Source organism: Macrotis lagotis, chromosome 1 (assembly GCF_037893015.1).
Source record: "Macrotis lagotis isolate mMagLag1 chromosome 1, bilby.v1.9.chrom.fasta, whole genome shotgun sequence".
In the NCBI taxonomy this organism is placed as follows: domain Eukaryota; kingdom Metazoa; phylum Chordata; class Mammalia; order Peramelemorphia; family Peramelidae; genus Macrotis; species Macrotis lagotis.
The window spans coordinates 117,868,169-117,880,562 of NC_133658.1; the positions used below are offsets into that span (position 1 = coordinate 117,868,169).

Below are 12,394 nucleotides of genomic sequence, written 5' to 3' on the forward strand. Positions count from 1 at the left end.
GATCAATTATCCTCTTCTCCAGTAATGTCAAACTCAAACAGAAACAGAGGGCTCACTAAGTCATACAGAATACATGTAGGTAGCATAACTAAAAAGCCTATGTTACCATCTGTTGTGTTTTTATTTATTTTGTTAAATATTTGCCATGATTAATTTCTCTAATTAAATATTTGTTAAGTACTTAATCTGGTACCATTGGACTCAGGAGTGTTTTGAGTCCTTCATTTGACACCTGTTCTTCTTTTTTTTATTATTTATTTTAAGGCAGTGGGGTTAAGTGACTTGTCCAAGGTCACACAGGTAGGTAATTATTATTAAGTGTCTGAGGTCAGATTTGAACTCAGGCCTTCCTGACTCCAGGGCTGGTGCTCTATCCACTGTACCACCTAGCTGCCCCACCTCTGCTCTTCTTTATTCTTTACCTTCATTGGGTCTAGTGAAGGAATATCTGGGCTTAGTCCTGCTGTTCCTTTCTTGGAGAGATTATGGGAGAAGGGAAAAGGAAAAAAAATGACCATTTATATAGTACCTATCATATACCAGGAGCCATGCTAAGTACTTCATAAACATTAACATAAGAACCATGTATGTTAGGCTGATGTTATTATTCCCATTTTACCATTAAGGAAACTGAGGCAAACAAAGGTCAAGTGACTTGTCCAGGGTCCACAACTAGTGAATATCAGAATCTGGATTTAAACTTAGATACTCAGAACTCAGGTCTTCCTGACTCCAGGCATTTTACTGTGCCACCTAGCCAGCCTAGGAAATCTAATTTGATTTTGGGGTGTTGTGTTATTCCAGGATCCCAGAGACAGTTCAAACTGGAGATCTGCATGCTTTCAATACACCCTAAGTAATTTAATCCAGAGCAAAAACTGATTTCTAACATCCCTGTCCCAACTCTAGTCTGAATTCTACAAGTTCTTTTTTTTTTTTCTTAATTTATTTTTTGGGTTTCTTTTTTTTTTTTTTTTTTTTTTTTTTTTTTTTTTTTTTGCAAGGCGATGGGAGTGACTTGCCCCAGGTCACCCCAGCCAGGTAACTATTAAGTGTCTGAGGCCAAATTTGAACTCAGGTCCTCCTGACTCCAGGACTGGTGCTCTATCCACTACACCACCTAACTGCCCCTGAACTCTACAAGTTTTTAACTAAGGTTTGGGTCTGAACAATTTGCCCTTGGTTTGAGTTCCAGGAGATTGCTACTGAATTCAGCTACCAAGAGCTAACTGGAAAGCTCTCCTTGTTCTTAATGTCAAAACCTGTTGATTCTCCTTTGTTCTGGGATTCCTGCTTTGGTTTATTCCCCTCCAAGCTTCAGACTGGTCTAGAGACTGGAACTGAGACCCCTGCTCAACCCCTGAATTTGCTTTTGACCTTGTATTTTGATCACACTTCTCACCCTGGATTGGCACTCCTAGGTTCAAGTTCCCTTCTTAGTCTGCTTTGAATCTGTGACCTGAAACTGAGTAGTAAGCCAGCATCCTGCCCAAGCAGAGGTTCATCTGGGCTGGATTTGGGCTTCTCATTGTGTGCTCCTGCTCAAACTCTGTCCCCAATGTCTGCAGACTTTCTGTCTGGTTCCTTATGTCAACCTGGGCTGGAATAATGACCCCCCCCCCCAAAAAAAATTTTCTTTTTCTCAGATCAGAACCAGGTCTGCATTTTCAGGACCTCTATAGAGGGGCTAACCAGTGACTTTAATTGTCTGACCTAATAATCTCAGACACTTGATACCTGTGTGACTGTCGAAAAGGCATTTTAACGTCCACCAGCTTTAGTTTTCTGATCTGTAAAATTGGGGTTTTATAATAGTGCCTACTTTCCAGGGTTGTTAAGAGGATCAAATGAAACAGTATTTGTAAAGTATTCTACAAATCTTAAAACCATTGCTATTTCTCAGTCTTCATCTTTCTTGTCCTCTCTCCAAGGTTTGACACTATTGATTACTCTCCTCACCTCAGGCAGTTAGCTAGGTACAGAAGTGGATAGGGCACTAAGCCTAGAGTGAAAAAAGACCCGAGTTCAAATTCAGCATCAGACACTTAGTATTGTGTGACCCTGGCCAAATTACTTCACCCTGTTTGCCTCAGTTTCCTCCTCTTTAAAATGAGCTAGAGAGGGAAATGGCAAACCACTCCAGTCTTTGCCAAGAAAACCTCAAATGGGGTCACAAAGATTCCAATATGACTGAAAGGATCAAATAATATCAAAATTCCACTCATTAATGCTCTTTTCTAAGTTTCCATGATATCATTCAGTCCAATTCTTCTACCTATGTGTGCTCTTCTCAGCCTCCTTTTCTAGATCTTTATTCAGATCATAATCCCTAACCATGGGTATATCTTTCTCTCCATATGATTTCACTTAGCGATCTCATAGGTCCCTATGATTATTCTCAAACCTAGTTATCCAGTCCTTACTTTTCTCCTAATCACCAGACTCTTCTCCAACTATCTGTTAGACAACTATCACTGAATATCTTGTAGATACCTCAAACTCAACAAGTTCAGAATTTAACCACCATCCCCCACAGTTACCCAGGTTTGAAACTCTTCCTCCTTTTCACTTTGTGGCTTCCCCAACTTCCTCTAGTCTCTTCTTTGAGGAGTCTTTCCAGATCTCTCTTTAGTGCTGATGTCTTTCCTCTGTTGGTCCTCCCCCATTTCTCCTCTGGGCAGCCGCTTCTACATGGGGATTTTCATGCTGTCTGCTCCATGAGCCTAAGCTCCACTTTGTTTGAGCCTCAGTGCTTATCAGACACATGGTATGCCCTGAAGTCTTCTGTTCAACTGACTGAAAGCAGAGCAGTCATTTGATTGGGTTAGAAATAAACATAAGTCCCTTCACAGTGCCTGCTCTTTGCATTGATTTTGATCTCTAGGATTGTTTAATGACATTTAGTATTCATATCTCCCCTAAAAAGGTCCTGAATAAAAGCTTTGGTATTGGTAACATCTACACTTGATTCCTTAATAAATATGAAGCCCCATCCAATTCCTTTCTTTGTCTAAACAATATTGACCTCCTCTTTCTGTCACTTATTTGATTTACTTTTCTTGATGTGTTCCACTTATGAATTGTGTATTTCATCCAGATCTAGCAGCAGTACCTGACTCATATTAGGTCCTTAATAAATGCTTTCTGAACTGAAATCACAGACCCAAACAATAAAAATCTCCCACTTAGGACAGATTTCTCATAGGAGAGAGTAGTGAGTTCTTTAATCTAAACTTTCTAATTTTTCCCCTATTGTTCTGCTTGTTAGAGCCATTTTAAAAAAACAGCATTTCATATGTGGCATAATCACCATAACATTTCAATAGGAACTCTTGAGATTATTCATTCATTCAGCAGATATTAGAATTTGTGAAATCATCACAATGATGAATCCCATTTAACTCCACATCAGTGCTTACCACATTTTGACTTTTTTTGATAGCAGAGGACAAGAGGGAAGAAGTTTAATTTTTATCTGATTTTCATACAAAGTCAGACTTTTGCAATAACTTATGCAATAATTTTCAGAGAAAACTACAACAAAATTACAGAATATCAACCCATCAAGTAGAGATGAGTCAATAATTTATCCTAATTTTTTTGCCCCTATAGAGTTGGAAAAAAATTTTTTCATAGTACTACCAGGTAATCTTTGTAGTAAAATCAAATATATACTTTACAATCAGTTGAAGTCAGATATATTTGTCATTTACAGTAAACTTTTTTGTAAGAAGATTGAAAGACTTTTTGATCCAGACTACCTGAACCCAGATTCTCGGAATAATGCAGCAACACTATACAGGTAAAATAATTCTTTAGTATTAATTATATGACAAGATATTTTTCAGTGAGCTATATATTCCTAATTATAATTTTGAATGTTTCTGTTTTCTTTTCAAATGATTTTTAGATGCTGTTTGTGTAAGAAACTTCTAACTAAAGAAACAGAAACAAGAATTCCTTGCCTTCCAGGGAAAATCAACATAAATCAACATGGAAACATCGTTTATATTCACATAAGGTATGGTGAAAATAAAATAAATTTCCTATGATATAAACTTTTCATATGTTTACAGAAATATTCTCATTCTTCTGAGTGGAGAAAAGGGGAGAGACATAGAAGATTCTGGGTAACTGACTAGAATGGAAGAATCAAGAGTCAGGAATTACCTGGAGGTTTAAACTTGGTCCTATGACAAATAACAGGCTGGTTTTAGTAATGAATTAATGAGATTTGTTTTATGGGAATTTGATTTATATCAAAGAAGTAGAACATGGTATAGAATAAGTTCAATGTTCCTCAAGTTTCACCCTTAAGCCTAAGGACTTCTCATTCTTATCCCTTGTTAAAGAGCTTTCAGGGTGAAGTTCTATCCTTTTCCACATTGTTTATGTATATTGTCTAATGAATTTGTTCAGAGCTGATTTTTTTTTAAGTATCAAAAAGAAGACATCTTTTAAGTTCAATGTTCCTCAAGTTTCACCCTTAAGCCTAAGGACTTCTCATTCTTATCCCTTGTTAAAGAGCTTTCAGGGTGAAGTTCTATCCTTTTCCACATTGTTTATGTATATTGTCTAATGAATTTGTTCAGAGCTGATTTTTTTTAAGTATCAAAAAGAAGACATTTTCAGGAAATTTGAAGATGGTAAAGAGGAAGTACTTTTATGAGTACAACAAAGAAAATTTCCCCTAGAAAATATTATCAATATTTCTGGATTTCTTATTAGAACTACAATGGTGAATTTCAGGAGAAAGAATTCTGAGTTTGCTCTGTTAAAACACATATATACTTATCCAAAAAAGCCCACCACTCCAAACAGTAGATTCTGAGATTACCAATTAGAAGTAAATGACATTTGATCATTTAGTTGTAACAGAGTTTGCATGTACTATTTGTACTTAAGGCCAGGTAATAACTGGTTGATCTCTGCTATAGCTTTTATTTATTTTTTGAGTGAGACTCTATCTTGCTTAGATTGAGGCACAACGGCTACATTTAATGGACCAGTGTCACTATTGATCAGTATGGGAGCTTCTATCTGGTACACTTTGAGCATGAGATGGCCAAGCCTCCTTAAGCAACATATGTCCTTACCTGCTAGTTCCTTTTCCACCTCACCCTTTATGTGTTTGTGTATGAATTAACATTCTTATAACGTTTCCTCTTTTGTTTCCCCATAGACTCTAAGCTATCTACAAGCAGGAATGTTTTTTGTCTTTGTATCCCCAGGATGATTTCCATAGAATAGGTGCTTAATAAATTCATTGATCAAAATAGAGATGTGATACAGTGATAAATTTATACAGTGATACAATGTTTGGGATTACCAAGAATACCTATCAGATTGTTATAGCATATGCATTTATAATAATTTCTATATGACAAATTTTTCTGTTTCCCCAGCATTCTACTTAATTCAAGCAATGGTTGACAAGAGAATATAGGTAAAGCAAATGTCATACAAATGACAACTCTTATGATAATGATTGCAAAAATATTTTGAGTACAATAAAATAGGCCTTCTCCAGGATTTATCATAACTTGATTTAACCTGTAGGATCATTAAGAAATGTGGAGAACAAATTCTTCTAACAATAATAAGGGATGTAGAACTCCTTAAAGTTTTTAAAGTGCTTTACATGTTTTCTTATTTTAGCTTCACAGCAACTCCATGAGGTCAGTACTAAAGGTAGTAGTATTCCTATTTTATCCCTGACAAAAATGAGGCTCCAGACTTTTGCTGTAGATGTCACAGGATATGAACTTGTATCTTACTGACTCCCAATGCTCTCCTCTAGCCACCATACCAAAGTGCCTCAAATACAGTTTTCATTCATCCTCCACCTTAATTCTTGTCAACCCGACCATTTAAGAAACTTTGTTAGAAGTAGAAGGCTTAATTATTTTGAGTCTAAAACAAACATTGTTTATGTTGCTATTTATTAAAGTAAGTTTACTCATCCTCTCTTCTTAGAGATAAAACTTGGGAAGTTCATGACTATTTGGCTAGTCTTTTTGAGGAATTAAAGTCTTGGAGAGATGTGTACTGGCGATTATGGGGGACCGTCAATTGGCTGACATGTTCTAGATGTCACCAAGTAAGTACTTTTATTTTCTTCTTATTGAGTTTCTACATAAAAGATGCAAAACCTTTTTTTATGTTATTTAATTTTATTTTTTCCGGTTACATGCAAAGATAGTGTTCAACATTCATGTTTTTGTAAACTTTTGAGTTCTACATTTTTCTGTCATCCTTCACTCCCCCTTCTCCATGGCAGCAAGCAATATAATCTAGGTTGTACATGTGCAATCATGCTTAGTGTATTTCTATAATAGTCATTTTTTGAAAAAGGAATTAGAAATAAAAGTAAAAATACCATAAAAAAAAAGAAAAAGCATTAAAGAAGTTTTTAAAAGTGAACCTTATATGCTTTGTTCTGCATTCAAACTCCAGAGTTTTTTTCCTCTGGCTGTGGAGGGCATTTTTCATGACAAGTCCTTTAGAACTGTAACCTTATCATCAAACTACTGAGAATCAAAATAGATCATCTGATGGAGAATACCATCTATTTCCAGAGAAAAAATTGTGGCATTTGAACAAAGACCAAAGATTATTTTAATGTTTTAAAAATTATTTTATTATGTAATTTTGCTATCTCTTATATTTTATTTTTTTTCCTTAAGGATATGATTTCTCTCTCATCACATTCAGCTTAGATCAGTGTATAGCATGGAAACAAGACAAGCAGTTTGCCTTCTGTTGGGAGGTGGGGGGGCGGGAAGCAAGATTAGGGGGGAAATTGTAAAATTCAAAATAAATTAAATAAAAAAATGGATCATATCACAATGTTGCCATTAATATGTTCAACATTTTCCTAGTGCTGTCCACTTGGCTCATCAAAAGATGCAAAATCTTATGGTCAAATGTCAGGTGTTGTTTCCATGGTTACATCTGATAGTTTCAAATGTCAAATCAGTATTTTTTCCTTTGTGAAAACAAGAGGGAACAATAAGACTTTCACTTATATTTTATATTAGACTATATTTTTGTAGTCATACAGTTCTGAAAGGTACAGAGAATAAAAGATCCTCCTAAGCCTCATGGTTTTTAAAATTTTATTAATGTCTCTTTTCCTCCCTCCCCATCCCACACTAGAGAAGGCCATCTTTTTACACAGATGTATAAATATATGCAAAACCATACTTTGCATACTTTTTATCAGTTCTTTATCTGGAAATGGATAGCATCTTCCTTCAGAGGTCCATTAGAGTTGATTTGAGTATTTATAGCACTCAATTCACAATCATTCTTCAAACTACGTTGCTGTTACTGTATAGTTCATGACATTAAATACTACTATCATCATGACCACTACCATCCCCAGGAAAAAGTCATCAATAGGATACTTATTGTCAAGGAGATTGTCAACATTTTCATATTCCTACCTCATCAGTATTCTCTGCCCTTCCAATTGCAGGGCTGGGGGTGGGGGGATTATTGAGCAGATTTCACCTAAGCCTAGGCAACTCTTCATTTCCTATGAATTATATTTTTTGAGTTCAAGTTTACCATCATTCTATACCTTCCCCACCTAAACCCTCCTCTAAGCTTCCTTTTTTACAGGATCTTTCCATGTAAAATTATCAGCTCCTCAAGGGTTTTGCTTTGTACCTCTAATATTCAGCACAGTACCTGCACATAGAAGGTGTTTAATAAATGTTTATTGTATTGTAAATACACACCCACTAAATGACATTGCATCTAAATATTTAAAGTATAAGAGAACTAGATTATCATATCATGAAACAATTAGAAAATAATAGAAGGAAACTTAAGGAGTGGAGCCAAGATGGCAGCATGAAGCTAGCATGCTCCCAGAGCTCTTCCTACACAGTGTTAAATGAAGCCTCTACACAGAAATTAAAGCTATAGATTCCACCAAAAAAAAAAAAAATAAAAGATTGAAACAAGTTTTCAACTGTAGACATTCATATAGGATCTTCAGTGAAGGCCACTCTCTTCCAGAGAAAAGGGGAAGTAAAGCCCAGCTAGGTGGGAGGAGCAGGAAAGCCTATAGGAGGCCTCTAACCACAGTGCAGCCTAGTTTCCAGCAGCTTGACAGAAATCCAGGTCCTGGGAGCTATATATAGGCCAGCAGGGAGGGTCCCATCCCCAGACAAAGTCTGAACCCTGGGAACACAGGGGCAACAGACAGGACTGGGTTGGGAGCAAACCTCAGTATAGGCAATGCCTGGGCTCCATAGGCAACATTTTGGCAAGCTATAAGCTAGGGTTTAGGCCCCAGCCCCAGCACAAAAAGCTCAGGACCATACTCCCTATACCCCAGAAGCAGAACTCAACAATGAGCAAATGAGCAAAAAAACAAAAAGAGAAGAAGGAAGAAGTGACAAATCATGACATGACTCAAAAGGAATTTATGAATTGGACTTAATCCAAAACCTCATAGAAGAGCTTTAAAAAGATTTTAAAAACCTAAGAAGAGAGGAAGAAGAAAAAAATGGGAAAAAAAAGAAATGAGGAAAATTATAACCAAATTTTGACCAAATCATAACCAAATAACCAAATTTTGACCAAAGAAATAAACTCCTTTAAAAGTAAAAATAATCAACTGGAAAAAGAAGATAACTCATCAAAAAATAAAACTGACCAATTGGGAAGGGAATGCAACTCAGCAAAAAGTAAAATTAACCAAATGGAAAAGGATAACTCACTAAAAAGTAAATTTAACCAACTGGAAAAGGAAACTCAAAAGCTAACTGAAGGGGAAAAAAACCCTAAAAATTAGAATTCAACAAATAGAAATTAATGAATTGCTGAGACACCAAGATTCCATTAAGCAAAACCAAATGACTGAAAAAATTTAAGAAAACACAAAGTACCTCTTAGAGAAAAACAAACAACCTAGAAAATAGATCTAGGAGAGATAATTTATGAATTTTTGGTCTAACAGAAAGCATAAATCAAAAAAAAAGCCTGGAAAATATCTTTTCAGGAAATTATCATGGAAAGCTATCCTACTGTACTAGATCAAGAAAACAAAAGAGTTCTTGAAAGAATACCAGAGGAGCAGCTAGGTGTCACAATGGGTAGAGTAATGATCCTGTAATCAGGAGAACCTGAGTTCCAATCCAGTCTCAGACACTTAATACTTATTTAGCTTTGTGACCTTGGGCAAACCACTTAACTCTCTTGTCTTGCCAAAAAAAACAGCAAAACAACAAAAAAACTACAAAAAGAAGATACCAAATCACCTCCAGAAAGAAACCCCAGGTTCAAAGCTCCAAAGACTATCATAGCCAAATTGCAGAATTCTCGAAGGAAAAATACCACAAGAAACCAAAAAGAAACAATTGAAATACAAAGGAAGCACAATCAGAATTAAATAGGGCTTAACAGTGGAGGACAGAGGATCTTGGATTACAACTGAGAATTTACTACCCTGCAAAATTCAACATGTTCTCTCAGGGGAAAAAGATGAATTTTTTTTTTTTTGCAAGGCAATGGGGTTAAGTGGGTATAGTTGTTTCTTGTCCTATGTTATCAAAAATGGCATCCCTATGTTTTAGACAAATTGCATTCTGTCCAGCTGTGGCTAAAAAGACTAGTACTAGCTCGGCATGCTTTGCCACAAGCCAGGTGAACACCTTAGGTGATTACCCTAAACTTATGTATCTCACTTTTCCCTTGATCTACTTTAAATCTTCCTTGCTCATGGAGTTCCTCACTTTATCTGATGAGGGCACTCTTTGCTGAGAGGTCCTGTGCCAGTGTCTCCCATGCCTTAAAATCAATAAAAGTTCTTAAGAGAAACCTTAAAGGGGTCCTAGGACTTAGAGTACTTAGAGGATTTATACATAATTAAATCAGAAATGACCTTATTTTACTAGTTACCTTTACTTTAGTTAGAGAGGACTGTAGTACAGTAGGGGCAGAAGGTAGGGGTTACTTAGAAGGATTGGACTTAAAGAGTTTAGTAAGTGATCTTGCCTTAAACAAAACTTTAGTTAGCAAAGGTTTTAGTACCATAGTTGGGGTGCTAAAGGGACAGAGGGAGACAGTGTACCTGATAACTTTGGTTGGGGTGGGTTGTAGGGCTGAGGTTGGAGTACTATAGAGAAGGAAGGAGAGAGTGTACTTAGAGGGTTTGGACATAAAAATATCATGATATTTTTCTTTGCTTGGTTGGCACTTTGGTTACAACTGGAGGGAGCAGGCTTAGGGGTTGGTATAGATGGTTCATGAAATGATTTGGCTTTGTGTATCCATGAATGGTACTTGAAAAGGGAGTCAGATATAAAATTATTATAATTTGATGTAATTTATGACTCTTGAGAAGTGTATTTTTAATGAGATAAGAGGGGAGTTCTTAGTGACTATGAAGCAGTGCTACTTATCAGTCAGTCAAGCAATCAATCAACCTTTGAGAATAGTGCTTCTGTCAGAACAGATAAAAGGAGTATATTTTGACAAAGGGAATATAAGTACAAGATAAATTGTTAAAACAATAAAAACATTAAAAGAAGTACTATACTAGGAGAAGACTAGGCATTAGTGGATAAATAACACCAGCTTAAAAGACACAAAGATCTATTATAGTAGAGGGAAAGAAGAGAGGGTGTTAACTGAGTAAATCTCTCTGTCCCAGAGAGGGAACATAAATTCCCAATTGGATTTAAAAATCTATTCTACCCTACAAGAAAGGGGATGAAAAGGGAAGAAGGGACTGATAAAAAGGGAAAGTAAAAGTGAAAGCAAAGTTAAAGTTAAAATTTAAGGAAAAGTTAAAGGGGTGAGTAAAACATTGTGAAGAAGAATAAGTTTAAACAGGGAAAGACAGCATGGAGGGAAATACAGAATTACTGATCTTAACTTTAAATGTGAATGGGATGAATTCTCCCATGAAACAAAAGTAGATAGCAGAATGGATTAAAAGCCAGAATCCTACAATATGTTGTTTACAAGAAACACATTTGAAGCAGAGAGATACACACATAGGGTAAAGGTAAAAGACTGGAACAAAATATATTTTCTTCAGTGAATGTAAAAAAAATCAATAGCATTCCTGATCTTAGAGAAAGCAAAAGCAAAATAGATCTCATTAAAAAGAATAAAGAAGGAAATTACATCTTAAAATGTACCATGGACAGTGAAGTTATATCATTACTAAACATATTCACCAAGAGGTATAACATCCAAATTCTTACAGGAGAAGCTGAATGGATTACAAGGAGACACAGACAGCAAAACTATAACAATGGGGTATCTCAGTCTTCACTCTCTCAGAATTAGCTAAATCTAAGCACAAATAAACAAGTAAATTAAGAATAATAAAATCTTAGAAAACTTAAATATGATAGACAACTAGAGAAAATTGAATGGGAATAGAAAATAACATCTTTCTCTGTAGTACATGGCGCCTTTTACAAAACTAACTACGTACTAGGGCATAAAAACCTTATAATCAAGTGCAGAAAGACAAAAATAATAAATGCAAACTTTTCAGATCATGATACAATAAAAAATACTTGGAATAAAGGGTCATGGAAAGATAAACCAAAAATTAATTAGTGATAATGGGTATACTTGTTTTACCCCTAATCTTACTGGAAGAGCTCCCACTTTATTCTCAATACACATAACATTTGTTGAAGGTTTTTAGATAGTTACTGCTTATTATTTTAAGGAAAATTCTATTTATTTCTATACTCTGGTGTTTTTTAATAGAATTGGATGTTTTATTTTTGTCAAAGGCTAATTGAAATGCAAGGGTAAATACATAAACTTTTGCCAAAAACATTTATTTATAGTATTGTTGGTACAGTTATGAATTGTTTCAGCTATTCTGGAAAACAATTTGAAACTATATGATGCAATCCCAGTACAAGACATATAATCCAAGGGAAAAGATCTCATTCAATTCAATACTGGCAAACCATTCATAGCAGCAATCTCGGTGGTAAGGGAGGAAAAAACCAGAAGGTGTTTATATTGGAGAATAACTGAACAAATTATGGTCAATGAATGTAATAGAATTATTCTGTTGTAAGGGAAAATGAATGTAGAATTTTAGAGACATTTTGGAAGCCTGACAGAAACTGATATGGAGCAAAATAAGGAGAACAAAGAACATAACTATATATAGCTGCAGTAATGTAAAGAAAAATAGCATTTTAAAACTTCAGAACTTGGATCAATACAATAATATCTCTTCATGAGGTGGAAGTTAACAGGTGAAAACTGAAGTATATGCTATCCGACGTAGTCCATCTCTGTTCTTTATGTAACTTTGGTTTAAGAGAGAGTACTCTTGGTAGCCTAGAGGAGGGTGATTGTGTTTGAGCAATAGCAGCAGTGCTTACAAAGCACTCAG

At 35.5% G+C, this 12,394-nt stretch overlaps 1 protein-coding gene across 3 annotated transcripts in view; it reads left to right on the top strand.

Moving 5' to 3' along the window:
* Positions 1-12,394, top strand: part of SANBR (SANT and BTB domain regulator of CSR) — a 61,237-nt gene that overhangs the window by 31,065 nt on the left and 17,778 nt on the right. For all 3 annotated transcript variants that reach the window (XR_012472440.1, XM_074206794.1, XM_074206802.1), the window contains 3 exons: positions 3,716-3,802; positions 3,911-4,021; positions 5,977-6,100. Coding sequence is in view for 2 of the 3 variants with exons in the window: in XM_074206794.1 (XP_074062895.1) it covers positions 3,716-3,802; positions 3,911-4,021; positions 5,977-6,100 (322 nt within the window). In the remaining variant the exon portion in view is untranslated. The remainder of the gene's footprint in view (positions 1-3,715; positions 3,803-3,910; positions 4,022-5,976; positions 6,101-12,394) is intronic.